The sequence below is a fragment of the Danio rerio genome, chromosome 8, assembly GCF_049306965.1.
Source record: "Danio rerio strain Tuebingen ecotype United States chromosome 8, GRCz12tu, whole genome shotgun sequence".
Lineage (NCBI taxonomy): Eukaryota > Metazoa > Chordata > Actinopteri > Cypriniformes > Danionidae > Danio > Danio rerio.
Genome location: NC_133183.1, coordinates 37,696,766 through 37,711,313, shown reverse-complemented (window position 1 = coordinate 37,711,313; position 14,548 = coordinate 37,696,766). Strand labels below are relative to the sequence as shown.

The 14,548-nt window shown below is 38.7% G+C and overlaps 1 protein-coding gene across 1 annotated transcript; it reads right to left on the bottom strand.

Annotated features, from left to right (window-relative positions):
* Positions 1-12,291: 12,291 nt before the first annotated feature.
* On the bottom strand, positions 12,292-14,191 carry LOC141375738 (E3 ubiquitin-protein ligase RBBP6-like). Its single transcript, XM_073910672.1, has 7 exons — positions 14,108-14,191; positions 13,818-13,914; positions 13,639-13,714; positions 13,411-13,499; positions 13,274-13,334; positions 13,032-13,171; positions 12,292-12,936 (listed from the first exon to the last, which is right to left on the bottom strand). Exons 1-7 carry the CDS (start codon positions 14,166-14,168, stop codon positions 12,762-12,764), a joined length of 699 nt encoding a protein of 232 aa, XP_073766773.1. The 5' UTR covers positions 14,169-14,191; the 3' UTR covers positions 12,292-12,761.
* Positions 14,192-14,548: the final 357 nt, after the last annotated feature.

The following is a 14,548-nucleotide window of genomic DNA, read 5'->3' as shown; positions in this document are numbered from 1 at the left end:
TCTATTCTGGACCATTTCCTGTTTGGATCTTGAGGTTCCTTCTGTATTCAAATTACATTTCTTATAAACTGACCTGCTCTTCAAATGAAAATTCTAAAGCAGTTTACTGTCAAATTACTTGATTGAGGTTTAAAATTTAATATTAGTAAGGGTGCTGATCTGATCCCCACGTTGCCTAAAAACCGGTAATGTGTGTGTAGAACTGGTCCTTACTTTGACTAAAAAACGGTAATGTGTGTGTAGATCTGGGGCCTCATGTATCAAAGCTGCGTACGCACAAAAACTTTGCGTACGCCAGGTTTCACGCTCAGAATCGCTCACGTTTGGATTTACTAACGATGAACTGAACGTGGGAATGTGCGCAGCTTCACGGCAGCTTTCTGGCAGGCGTACGCACATTTTTTGTGCGTGTCTGTTTTATTTCCATTGGCGACTCCTAGAGGCGGTTGTGTTAAATTCCTCTCTACAAAGTGTCTGAGCCTTGCAATGGCAGCTGTATGAGACGGGTTCAGCAGGTATATAAGGTTTCCATACCATACATTTGACCAGCTAAACATTAAAGCACAATTTGCAGCAGTCGCCTGTTTTCCCAATGTAATCTGAGCGATCTACCACACGCACATTGCTATAAAGACACTATCTGAAGATGAATTTGCATGCGTGAATCAGAAACATTTCCATTCAATAAATGTGCAAATAAAATATGATGCTTATTGATATGAAGTTATTGATTATTCCTACTTGTCTTTCTCGTGATAAATAGTTGGCAAAATCTGATATGTAGCGGGGGAAAAAACAAGAAAGAGTTCATCAGACGCTGGATTCGAGCCGAGTTCATGCTCGAACGTATAAATTCATGATCACATGCGTCTTACGAGTAGCGCCACTGAGACTGTCAAACGACCTGCAACATTTTACAGATATAAATCACACTATTTCTTTATTTTAATGCACTCAGTGCGATGTTCAGACCCAACTGTGTTGACCGCATCAGCTAAACTCTCCCACTCTATTTTTTTCTTTTGTTGTTAATTCCGGAAAACAAACTTGCAAATAACACCGCTTTTCTCCGGTCTACCTCCGAAAGCAGCGCCTCCAATTCACATTCTGTTAAAAGTTTCTGTTTTTGCTTGCTTTTGCCATTGCTTTTTCGTTGGGTTTTGCCATTAGCATAGTCATTAGCATATTAATACAGGGGAGGAGGCAGGGAGGGGTTTTGTGCTCGTGCATGTTGCGCTCAGTTTCACGTTCATTCAGATGTACAAAAGAATATGCGTGAGATTCGGCGTACGCAGTGTTTCTGTAAGAATTGAAATATTGCAAATATTCTGATATCTTTGACAATTCAAAACATGAGCTGAAGACAGGGCCAATGGACTCCACAACCCACCAGGGGGGAATGCGTGAAAAACCAGTTCCTGCTGCATTTGCATCTGACTATGCTGAGACTCAGCTTCATCCCCCCAAGTCACACATATGGTCATTTCAATGTTTCAATGTTTTAGACTAACCAAACTGACTTTAACTATCATGTTTGATATCATTTGAAATGTCTCAGTGCGATTGGTACAATGGTCTCATTCTCTCAGAAATAGACATAATCAGAACAATAAATATATAACTTCAGGCATCTTTTGAACCACTGAGAGGGGTGTGCCACTAAGTGTGAATGCCTTTTGTTCACACCAACTTCCTTGAGGGAATTCTTGGATTATTTAAGGTAAGGTCTAAGAAAAACTCAGGGCGATTCTGCCTAACCAGATCAGCCCATAACATGGGGTCTGCCCCATGTTATGTATATTACAAAGTCAGGAATGCATCTTTTTCATCTTGGATTTATCTTTGATAATTTGATGTTTTGTATTGATCATTTATGAATTGACTGATTGAATTGGCATAATACATTTACCTGACTAATAAATTGTAATGTTTGACCATATTTTGCTCACTCTGTAATTATTAATTCAAGTAGATTACGCTGTATCCTTGTTTCCGCACGTCTTGCGTCAGGTCAGTAGACGGACTAAAATCCAATTGAGATGGAGCATTGGGCACACTAATTGTGTTTTAGGGATCCGGCTGACTCTTGATATTGATTCATGTGTACTTAGGTGGAAAGGGCGATAACTTCCGTCTAGGTCAACAAGGTGTTGCACGACTAACCTAGATTGGGTACCCGACCTTTGTTTGAAGGTAATATTATTCTAAATTAAGTTCATATGGGAAACCATGGGCTTGGTGAAAACCAAAGTTACTATAGAGTCCAGTAGTCGGTACATTTATATTAATGCCCTAACCTCTAATTAGAAATGATGATTATCTTAACTCAAAGGTGTACATCTAAGCGGGACTAACTAAAGTATTTTAGAACGAGCGCGCTGGTAGCGGCCATCTAAAGTATTAGTCAATTTACCTCTGTTTAATATTCAAGACTGACCGGAGTGTGACCGTGAGGGACGCCTTCGGCCGAGGCGATTTCTCTGAGCGACATGAGCACCCGAATGAACGGATGTAATAGTTACTAGTGAAGACAAACGGTTCAAACATTTATCTAAATTACATATTGATATAATCTTCTTAATGTTTTATGATTGGAGTCAGATAAAACGAGGATAAACATATTAATATTCTAAACCATCTCATACTAAAATTGGAGTCAGATATGAGTTAAGTTTAAGATAAATCAACATTGTGCACTGGAAAGACCGAACATGCAGTGAACCTTCATCCACCATTGGATACCGTCATTGGACCAACTGGCTGGACCCTACAGTTTCATACATCTGAATTTTTTTCTGCGTACGCACATTTACAGCTTTGTGCGTACGCAATGTTTTAGTAAGATTTCCACGCAAGTCTTCGTACATGAGGCCCCTGGTCCTTGCTTTGACTCAAAACCAGTGATGTGTGTGTAGATCTGGTCCCTACTTTGACTCAAAACCAGTGATGTGTGTGTAGATCTGGTCCCTACTTTGACTCAAAACCAGTGATGTGTGTGTAGATCTGGGGCCTCATGTACGAAGACTTGCGTGGAAATCTTACTAAAACATTGCGTACGCACGAAGCTGTAAATGTGCGTACGCAGAAAAAAATTCAGATGTATGAAACACTGCGTACGCCGAATTTCACGCATATTCTTTTGTACATCTGAATGAACGTGAAACTGAGCGCAACATGCACGAGCGCAAAACCCCTCCCTGCCTCCTCCCCCGTATTAATATGCTAATGACTATGCTAATGGCAAAACCCAACGAAAAAGCAACGGCAAAATCAAGCAAAAAGAGAAACTTTGAACAGAATGTGAAATGGAGGTGCTGCTTTCGGAGGTAGACCGGAGAAAAGCGGTGTTATTTGCAAGTTTGTTCTCCGGAATTAACAACAAAAGAAAAAAATAGAGTGGGAGTTTAGCTGATACGGTTAACACAGTTGGGTCTGAACATCGCACTGAGTGCATTTAAAAAAGAAATAGTGTGATTTATAACTGAAAAATGTTGCAATACCCTAAGCGGTCTCAGTGGCGCACCTCATAAGAAGCATGAGATCATGTACAGACAAATTCGAGCGTAAACTCGGCTCGAATCCAGCGTCTGATAAATTCTTTCTTCTTTTTTCCCCCGCTACATATCAGATTTTGCCAACTATTTATCAAGAGAAAGACAAGTAGGAATCATCAATAAGTTTGTGCATCATATTTTATTTGCACATTTATTGAATGGAAATGTTTCTGATTCACGCATGCAAATTCATCTTCAGATAGTGTCTTTATAGCAATGTGTGTGCGGTAGATTGCTCAGATTACATTGCGACTGCTGCAATTTGCGCTTTAATGTTTAGCTGGTCAACTGTATGGTATGGAAATGTTACATACCTACTATATGAACCCGTCTCATACAGCTGCCATTGCAAGGCTCAGACACTTTGTAGAGAAGAATTTAACACAACTGCCTCTAGGAGTCGCCAATGGAAATAAAACAGACACGCACAAAAAATGTGCGTACGCCTGCCAGAAAGCTGCCGTGAACCTGCGCACATTCCCACGTTCAGTTCATTGTTAGTAAATCCAAACGTGAGCGATTCTGAGCGTGAAACCTGGCGTACGCAAAGTTTTTGTGCGTACGCAGCGTTGATACATGAGGCCCCTGGTCCTTACTTTGACTCAATACCGGTAATGTGTGTGTAGATCTGGTCCCTACTTTGACTCAATACCAGTAAAGTGTGTGTAGAATTGGTCCCCACTTTGTCTAAAAATCGGTTGTGTATGTGGCGGACCCCACTTCTACACAAAACCTGAAATGTCCCCACAAGTGACCACTGTGTCAGGTCTAAAAATAAAATTGCAGAATATCCAAAATCTGAAGTGATTTTATGAAATAGTTTGTGTTTTTGTGTGGCAAACTATTTTTTTATGTCTCTAACATCATCAGAAAGGGCGGTCCCCATTACGTAACCACCGTGACAGGTGACCCCCACAATGCACAAAAACAAGTATGTGTGTGTTGCTTGTTTCTTATTTACCCATGCAGTGACTTTTAGGCATAAATACTATGTAGGCTTGCTAAAGGGTTGCATGAGAAATGTCATCATCGTGAGAGCTTGACTTTTTTTTTGTCGCTGCCTTTAGTTGTGGTGAAATGAGATGCATCATGTCGTTTATCTGTTTGTGCAGTCTGTACCTTCATTTCTGAATCGTGTGGCATCGTACTTGAAGCCAAGTCATTTAGCCCAAGGCATAGTTGTCTTAGAATGAGTAGTTTGCTGATCAAATTCCACATTTTGATGAGGCAAAACACATCTTGGATGTTTTAATTACTATTTTAGGTGAAAAACAAAACAATGAGATTTGTGTAAAATCTAAAGTTAACCAAGTCCAGCCCGCCATCTTGTCCTGCCTCTCAGTTCTCTTAAGCCTTGGGCCGGCTCTGTGAAGTGGCCTCTTTTGGGCTCATCATTGAAGACCGGACGAGCTGCAACATTTCGTTCTGCCAGGTTCTGGGAGTAGATGAGCATGTCATCGCTCTAGACTATGGTCAACTTGTGAAGTTACTCATACACCTCCGCTCATGGCATATTACCATTAAAATGAAACTTTTCCAGCAGAATATGACGCTCTAAAAAAAAAAAACTCCATCGGCACTGGTAACTATGAAAAACACGACTGAGCACTAATGGTACACTCAACAATTTACACTGACATTTGAAGGATCACCTGACATTAAAGACTGACGTAAGAACGCTGGAGGAACATCAAATTTTAACACGGAAGAGTTTTTTTTGTCTCTCTCAAATTAAAGCAATATTTCTTAATCTTGTTGTTTTTTTTTTGTTTTGTTTTTTTTTACTGTACAGTTGCCCCAGGTGTTTATCAGGTGTGATGCCTGCTCATCTGACCTTTGACCTCGGCACTCAACTGCTGCCAGTTTTCTTTCAATGCCATGAGATTTCTGAATTCTACATGCAGGAACCGATGCATTCCTTTTTTTTCCTTTTTTTTTTTTAAACAAAACAGATATGGCAGACACGGCCAAACATTGAAACTTTGGAGGGCATTGAGGGGAAAAAAAAAAGCACAATATCATCAAGGGGAATAAAAGTTTTGATCAAAGCGTGCGTTTACACACGTTCATTTAAATATGGACAAAACCAACATTGGGTTATTTTTGTTATTAGATTTAAAATGCACGGACCCTATTTGACCCAGTGTTCATATATACATATGTTTTTATGAATGAATATTTTTGCATATAAAAGATAATAAAAGACTGACTAGACAGATTAGATAGTTTAATAGACAGATTGACACGTGTAGTCATTCGTTCCTGTGTATTTGATGACTAGCTTCCAGCAGTATCTGGCTGCAGACTTGCATGCAATCTGAGACACAAAGCACTCAGCGGAGCTAGTGAGGTCACTGTGAGAGGCGGGGTTAGGGGTGCACACTCACTGACAGCCTAGATTTAGCCTGGTTTTAACCAAGCCGTCTATTAGACTTTTAACCCTTATGTATTGTTCATATTGTTCAAGTGGCTGTTTTTGCCCCCAATGACCTCCATTATAACTAAACTTGTTTTAATTGCAAAGCCATGACACCAGATAGTAACTCATTCTTTATTGTTGGTGGTTTCCCTGTTGGGATGAGATAAAATGAGTCATTTTTACTTTTGATGGTCAGTTGGCACCTTTAAACACCCCAAAAATGCTTGCTGGGATGGTACCAAGAGGCTGTGCTCACTTCTGGACAGAGGGGGTGTAGACTTGCAGCTAGTGCCGATAAGAGGTGCAGACGCTGAGGCTGTTCTGTATGCGAGTGTTGAGGTTTTGAAACATCAGCTGACAACGTGTAGGTAGAGAGTAGCAGGTTCTGGGAGTAGATGAGCTTGTCACCGGTGTAGACTTTGACCGATTTGTGAAGTTACTCACAAGACCTCCGCTTATGGGACATTACCATTCAAATGAAACGTTTCCAGCAGAATATGACGCTTTAAAAAACTCCATCGGCACTGGTAACTATGAAAAACACGACTGAGAGAGGACTTCCGGTTGCGCCACCGACAGGATGACTGCTTAATCTTCGAGCTCGCCGACGGTTAACAAAATAACCCCCTAAAACCTGATTTTGTGAAACTTTGGGAGTATTAAAGTAATGATATAGAAAGGGGTCACCACAAGGAGCAAAATAACATCGAATGTATCGGAAAACAACCCTGAAACAAGTCAAGTAACGTTAAACAGAAGCCGTTCCCGGACACCATCACCTCATGGCGAAGAGGGCCCCGAGGTCAGTCTGCGGTGTATTCTCATCGAACTTCGAGAATTCAGAAAGGATAACATGGAGCAGTTTGACGAATTCAAACAGGAATTAAAAAGAACGAACGATAGACTGGAAGAGGCTGAGGAAAGAATTGAAGAGACCGAGACCACGCTACAATTAGCATCGACGCTAATCAAACGCCTCATACAGCGCCAAGCTAATCTGGAAGCCAGAGTGCTCGATCAGGAAGGACGGGCACGCAGAGATAATCTAAGGATTTACGGTATACCTGAAGACAAGGAAGGCACAGACATGATCGAGTTTCTAAATAATTTGCTGAAAAACGCATTGGACTTACCCCGGGACCGTGAACTTGGAATTGAACGAGCACATCGAGCATTACAACTGAAACCCAGTAACCCGGAGGCAAAGCCACGCTCAAAAGTAGTGAAATTTTCGAGCTACCGGACGAAAGAAGAAGTGCTTCGAAAGGCCTGGCAGAGAAAAAAGGTGTATTTTAATGACACTCGTTTCTTCGTAGACCACGACTTCCCTTTAGAGGTGCTTAAAAAGCGAGGAGAGTATGTCGAAGTCAAGAAAGTATTGAAGGAGAAGCAAATAAAATTCCAGACCCCATACCCGGCAAGGATGCGTGTTTTCTATGAGGATGGCACCCAACTGTACCAGAGTGCGACGGAGGCAACGAAAGACTTGGTCAAGCGTGGATTTACGGTCGCGGTGGTGAAACCTTCCGTGGCAATAGAACAGGAGGAAATTACAGCTAAACAACTAACCACCTGGCAACCGGTACTGAAACGACGGGACCGGGGAGAAGATCAGAGATACGGAGAGGTGGCCGGTGACGCACAACCCAAAAAAGCTTCCCGCAGTCAGTATAAGGAGAAGCTTAAGCAATTTAGAAAATGAACAAAAACGGAATTCTATACATCTAATCCAGGAAAACAGCTAAGATCTCATATGTCTTTCACACCAATATTTTATCCTATCTGACTGTTTTTGAAACAATCATCTGAATGAATAACGTTATATTCCTAATTGCGTTCGAATAATGTTTGAAAATGTCGGTACTTGATTATTGACTGTCATCCGAGGATAATTTTCTTTTGGAGTTAGACTTTTTTTTTTGTGTTGTCTGGACTAATTTACGACCAATTAATAGGGCCCCACTTCTTGAATAAAGTGGACATTTCCCTTACGGAGGCTTAAAACGCAGTAAGCCCCATAAGGCTCTTTAGAATCGAGCCTCTACACCGGAAGCAACTGTTCTTGTTAGTTACGGTGGTGTAATGTTCTTTAAAATTGTTCTAATTTGGTATCAGTTTAGTATCTATAATTTAAGAGAGGCAATGTCAAAATATACACTACGGTCAATAAGAGAGACGCAGAGGGGAATTAAATTGGTTAGTAAACTACGAAAATATGAATAAAGGTAATCTTAAAGTTATTACATTTAATGTAAATGAAGTGTTGAATCCAGCTAAGAGGAGTCAAATACTGTTAAAAATGAAAAAAGAAAATGCAGGGATAGTGTTGTTACAAGAGACACACCTTACACCAATAGAACATGAAAAATTAAAGAGAATGGGATTTTCCAAAGTGTATTATTCTTCTTACAAATCAGGACATAGAAGGGGAGTAGCAATATTAATTTCGCAAAAAATACCATTTGAACACCTCTCAGAAATTTCAGACAAGGAAGGGAGATATATTTCAGTAACAGGGAAAGTTGAAGATATTAATATAACTTTATGTAATGTATATGCTCCCCCAGGAAGCAAGTTATCTTTCTATAGGAAAATAATTGACTTAATGATAGAAGGCAAAGGAATTGTTATATGTGGTGGAGATTGGAATATCCGTCTTAATCCAAATCTAGATTCATCAAAAAACTCTAAACTCGCACCCCTACATAAAAAAATAAAAATTGTAATGAATGAGCTAGGTATAGTAGATCTCTGGAGAGATCTTTATCCAACAGGCCGTGACTACACTTTTTACTCAAACCCCCATGATGTATACTCACGAATAGATTATTTTTTTGTACTCAAGCGAGATCGACATAGAGTACAAACCTGTGATATTGGAACGATTGACCTATCTGATCACGCCCCTCTCTCTTGTACTATACATATTAGAGATAATCCAGGAAGAACATTGTGGAGATTAAATACAAATATGCTGAATAATCAACAATTTCAAACTCAAATTAAGGAAGATATAAAGTTATTTTTTACAGAGAATGATAATGGAGAAGTTAACCCAGCCATATTATGGGATACATTAAAAGCAGTCATTAGAGGTAGAATCATATCACTATGTGCTCAAGAAAAGAAACAAAAACGATTAAAATTAACAAACCTTAATGAAGAACTAAAAGATCTGGAATTACAACATAAGAAGGAAAAAAAAATCTGATTTAATGACTAAAATAAAGAAAATCAGAAACGAGATAAATTGAATATATGCACAAGAAATTGAAAGAAAGATTAATTTTACAAAACAAAAATACTATGAATCTGGTCCAAAGGGCACTAAATTGTTAGCAAGAAGGATGCAAAAACAACAAATTGAGAGATCAATATACAAAATAAGGGATTTGAATTCTAAAAATACACTACACAAACAACATGAAATACAAAAGACTTTTAAAAACTATTACGAGCTCTTGTATACTCAGCCACATTTAAAGAACGCCCAACAAATAGAACAATTTCTCGATTCTATCAACCTACCAGTTGTAACAGAAGAACAAAATAAAATATTAACTGCTGAAATAACTGAAACTGAATTAGTCAACGCTATTTCTAATCTTAAATCAAATAAGTCACCTGGCCCCGACGGGTTTTCATCAGAATGGTATAAAACTTTTCGATCAAACTTAACTCCAAGCCTACTCCAAGCGTGCAATATCACTATAAAAGAGGGTAAGATGCCCCCATCATGGAATGAAGCAGTAATCTCTGTTTTACCAAAGGAGGGGAAAGATAAATTAGAATGCGGTTCATATAGGCCAATCTCGATCTTAAATGTTGATTATAAATTATACACAGGCATTCTCGCCAAAAGACTAGAAAAGATTCTTCCGCAGCTAATACATAAAGATCAGACAGGTTTTATCTCGCAAAGACAAACTTATGATAATATTAGAAGATCCTTACATTTACTAAATCATATATATCAGAACAAAATGGAGGCTCTTTTAATCAGTCTTGACGCGGAGAAGGCTTTTGACTCTGTAAATTGGTCTTTTTTATATAAAGCTCTTGAAAGATTTGGCATACATGAAAACTTTATAAAAGGCATTCGTACAATTTACAATAAACCAGTAGCCCGGATAAAAATAAATGGATACCTCACAGACACCATAACATTACAACGTGGGACAAGACAAGGATGCCCAATCTCACCATTGTTATTTGCTCTATATATAGAACCTTTGGCACAATGGATAAGACAAACTAAAAATATTAAAGGTATAAACATAAATGGAGATATTCACAAGCTGGCATTGTATGCAGATGATATTTTGATTTATTTAAGCACACCCACAACCTCACTTCCTGAACTAATGACTTTACTGGAGAAATTTGGTTCCTATGCAGGTTATAAATTAAATATACAAAAAACACAGACCCTATCTTTTAAATATACACCCCCAGTAACTATAAAAGACAAATTGAATATGAAATGGGATCAGAAATCACTAAAATACTTAGGAATTCATTTAACAAAAGAGATTTCAACATTGGCAAAAGTAAATTATGATCCTCTACTAATAAATATTAAAAATGATATACACAGATGGAATGCCGCTTCTTTCTTGAGCTTTAGCCAGAGAATTGACGCAATAAGAGTGAATGTCCTTCCTCGATACCTCTATTTATTCCAAGCTCTCCCAACAGAAATACCCCAAACACATTGGTCAGAATTGAACAAGACCATTTCTAGATTCATTTGGCAGGGGAAAAAACCAAGGATTAAATTAAAAACAGTAGAACTTCCAAAGGAACAAGGAGGAATGGCTTTACCCTACTTTAAGGATTACTTTTATGCAGCCCAGACTAAATATCTGGTTAACCTATGTAACCCAACATATCAAGCAAAATGGAAAGACATTGAAATTACACTAATGAATGATCCTCCATTACAAGCGATATTGGCACATAAAAACCTGGGGGGATACATAGAAAAAACGCAAAATTTATGGATTAAAGCCCAATTAAAAATTTGGAACATTATAAAAGAAGAATACAAACTGAATGATAAACTACAAATAATTCAATGGTGTGCTTATGACACTGAATTCAAACCAAATCAAATGGACTATAGATTTAAATCCTGGATTTCTAAAGGAATATTAACATTCTACTCACTCACAGAGAAAGGCCTTTTGAAAGATTTTGAAAGGCTGAAGAAAGAATATAACCTGGATAAATCTGATTTTTATAGATACCTTCAATTACGTAACCACTTTGAAAATAATATTAAAATTAAAACAGATCTGGATGACTCAATACTGAAAATTTTTATAGATGCCTACAAAGGCAGTGGGAGTAAAGGTATAATTTCAAAACTTTATAAAGGATTTAGATCGATTAAACCCCATTCAACAGAATATGTTAAAGAAAAATGGGAAAAGGAAAGTAATGCCATTATTACGGTGGAAGAATGGTTAGACATATGTAGATTTACATCAAAATGTACTAATTCACATATGTGGAGAGAATTTGGATGGAAATGTCTAATGAGATTTTTCATCACACCAAAACAAAGAGCATACACCACAGGAAAGAACACTAAGTGCTGGAGACTATGCGGGTCTCAGGAACCTAATCACTGGCACATTTTTTGGGAATGTCCAGTAATAAAGCAATTTTGGGTAGAAGTACATGGAGTAATAGAAAACATACTTAATATTACACTACCCTTTCAATTTATAGTTATTTATTTTGGAAGCTCTGATATCCAAATATGAAAATCTGATAAATACTTTTAAATTTTAAATATTTATAACTGTAATATTAAAATATTAAACTGATAAATATTTTAATACTCGCAGCCAAAAAAGCAATTACAAGACACTGGTTACTTCCTGAATCCCCAACAACCCAAGAATGGCTAGAGATAGTATATAATATCTATGTGATGGAAAAAATTACATTCTCCCTTCGACTCCAAATTAATACATTTAGAAACATCTGGTCCAAGTGGACTGATTACGTTAGATTGCTCCATCCAATCTTCATAGAAATATAAAACTATTACTATCTAATTCCCATCCACATAACAAACATTTTTTCAATTTACGACCCCTTGCACTCCCCCTTTAATCATCTTTTTAAATTAGTAATTCACAGTTGATAATAACCTAAAGTTGAATGAATAAATAAAGATTTGACCCTCTCTGACCTATGGAAATTTAGTATTGATATTATTTATGTTACCATTTTACTGTTATTTTCATATATTGTATTTGATGAAACCTTTATTTATTTTTTTTTATTTTTTATTTTTTTGTGTTCTGTTACTTTAGAGTTTGTGAAAAAGAAAAATGTTAAGCAGTCGGAAATGTTTTCTCCTAAGTGGTATCATTGTACTGTGTTTATTGCTACTACAAATAAAAAGTTATAAAAAAAAAAAAAAAAGAAAAACACGACTGAGCACTAATAGTGTACTCAACACTTTACACTGACATTTGAAGGATCACCTGACATTATGACTGAAGTAAGAACGCTGAAAAAAACCCATCAGATTTTAGCCCAGAAGAGTTTCTCTTTTCCTAAATTAAAGCAAAACTTCATAATATTGTGTTTATGAATTCATTCGTGTGTGTGTGTGTGTGTGTGTGTGTGTGTGTATGTGTGTGTTGCACTGCTGGAGTGAAGGTTAACCAGTCCACACAGTTCATGCGGCTATAATCTTTATTATCTTTTATTAATAAACTATGTACAATATTTACACGTCGGCTCCAGGTCTCTTGGATGAAGGTCTCTCAGCGACGTGGTCTCTTCTGGTCGCCGCGCGTCTCTGGTGAAGATGGGGAGCGGGACCGTTTCCCTCCGGCGTCCCGGACCGAAGATGCCGCACCTGCTGAGGACGAGGAGGGCAAAGGCTCGGTCTGGCAGGAGAAGGACGGCCTCTTTCTCTTCTCAGCAGCATAGGCCTCACTGAACAGATCGAGCGCAAACACACACAAGCAGACATCATGTGAGATTTGGACAAACACTAGAACATGCGGCTATGCCAAGTACAGTTTACTCACGCGTCTATGATGGGAATGACGTATCGGCCGCTGCCGTCTATCATGACTCCCTTTCGGTCTGGGTCGTCCACCTCCAACAGGAAGCTGCGGGGAATCCCTGTGCTCTTCCGGATGCGCTTGTGCGGCGCGGAGCGGCTGCCCTGTGAATTGAGGAGTGACAGTCAAACTCTGAGCAAACAATCTGACTGATGAGGACAAGAGCTCAAGTTCACAGCAACCGTGAGCTTGGAAAACCCAGTTACCACATTAGTGGGGCAGTGCCTAATGTGGTGTCCCGGGATCCCAAGCAGCCTCATGGCCTCACTAGTGAACATCAGAACCATGAGAATCAGCTCAGACATCTCTCACAAAGCAAACCTGTCAGTGTCTGAACGCTCACCTGCTGGAGTAGTAGCACAGGCTGGACTGGTACATCACCGCTTTCAGCTTGTCCTCCTCTGACGCCTTTGCCTCAGCCAGATTCTCAGTCTGTTTCACAGGCATTTGCACATTTGAATCTTTTTCACCCTCAACCCTTCAAACAATCTCAAATCTCCCTAAGAAGCTGAGTGCGTGTGCGTATATTGTGTGCTTTACATTGCTATTGTGCTATTCATTTGTTCAATACCTTCAACAACTGCTCCAGTGAGAGGAGTGAAGGATCAGCTCTAGGTGAAGGTTCACGCCAGCGTCCAGCTTGATGTCTGCAAAACAAAGGAGCTTGTGTGACTAAAACACCAGGGACAGACCAGGAGTCTTCATATAACATCTAACAGAGGACGCGTGTGCTCATTTCACAGCACTCACCCAACAAATCTTCTGTTTGAGGACTTCAGTCCCGCCGCAGGGATCCGTCTGATGATGACCGACGTGTTTTTAGGGATGAGAGCATCATCTGTGTATTCTGACAGCAAAATAAAATCAGAATCAGCACATAATTATGGAGCACGGTATACTTTGAGAGCCATTAGCCTTTTAAAACAGCCAAAACATCCCTACATGTCAGCATCAGCACCACCTTACAGCTTCCAGAAGTGTCTGATGTAACGCATCTAATGTTAGCGTAGAACAGTTGAAGTGTCTTTTCCTCAACTCACCTTCATCAGTCTGGGCGTTGCTGATCTTCAGCTGGCAGAACTTCAGCCTCTTGCTCCTCATGATCTGCCGCTTCAGCTCCCTTCTTCTTCTTCTTCTTCTTGTGTGTTTTATGGCGGTTGGCAACCAGCTTTTGGTGCATTACCGCCACCATCTGGATTGGAGTGTGGATCCGGAGTTAACTAACCATGTTTTATAGTTAAACAAAGCCCAACCATAAAAAAATAAAAAATAAAAAAAATAAATAAAATATTACAAATAAATTTTTTTATTATTTTCCTATACATATAAATAAATTACTAAATGTCCCAAACTTTGATATTTCTTTCTCTATAATACCTCTATATGATATAGATAACTATTCATCTAAATACTAAATTCTATTAATCAACCCTGTTTCTTTCAAATAGTTATAAACATATCTAAAACATACATCACCCGTG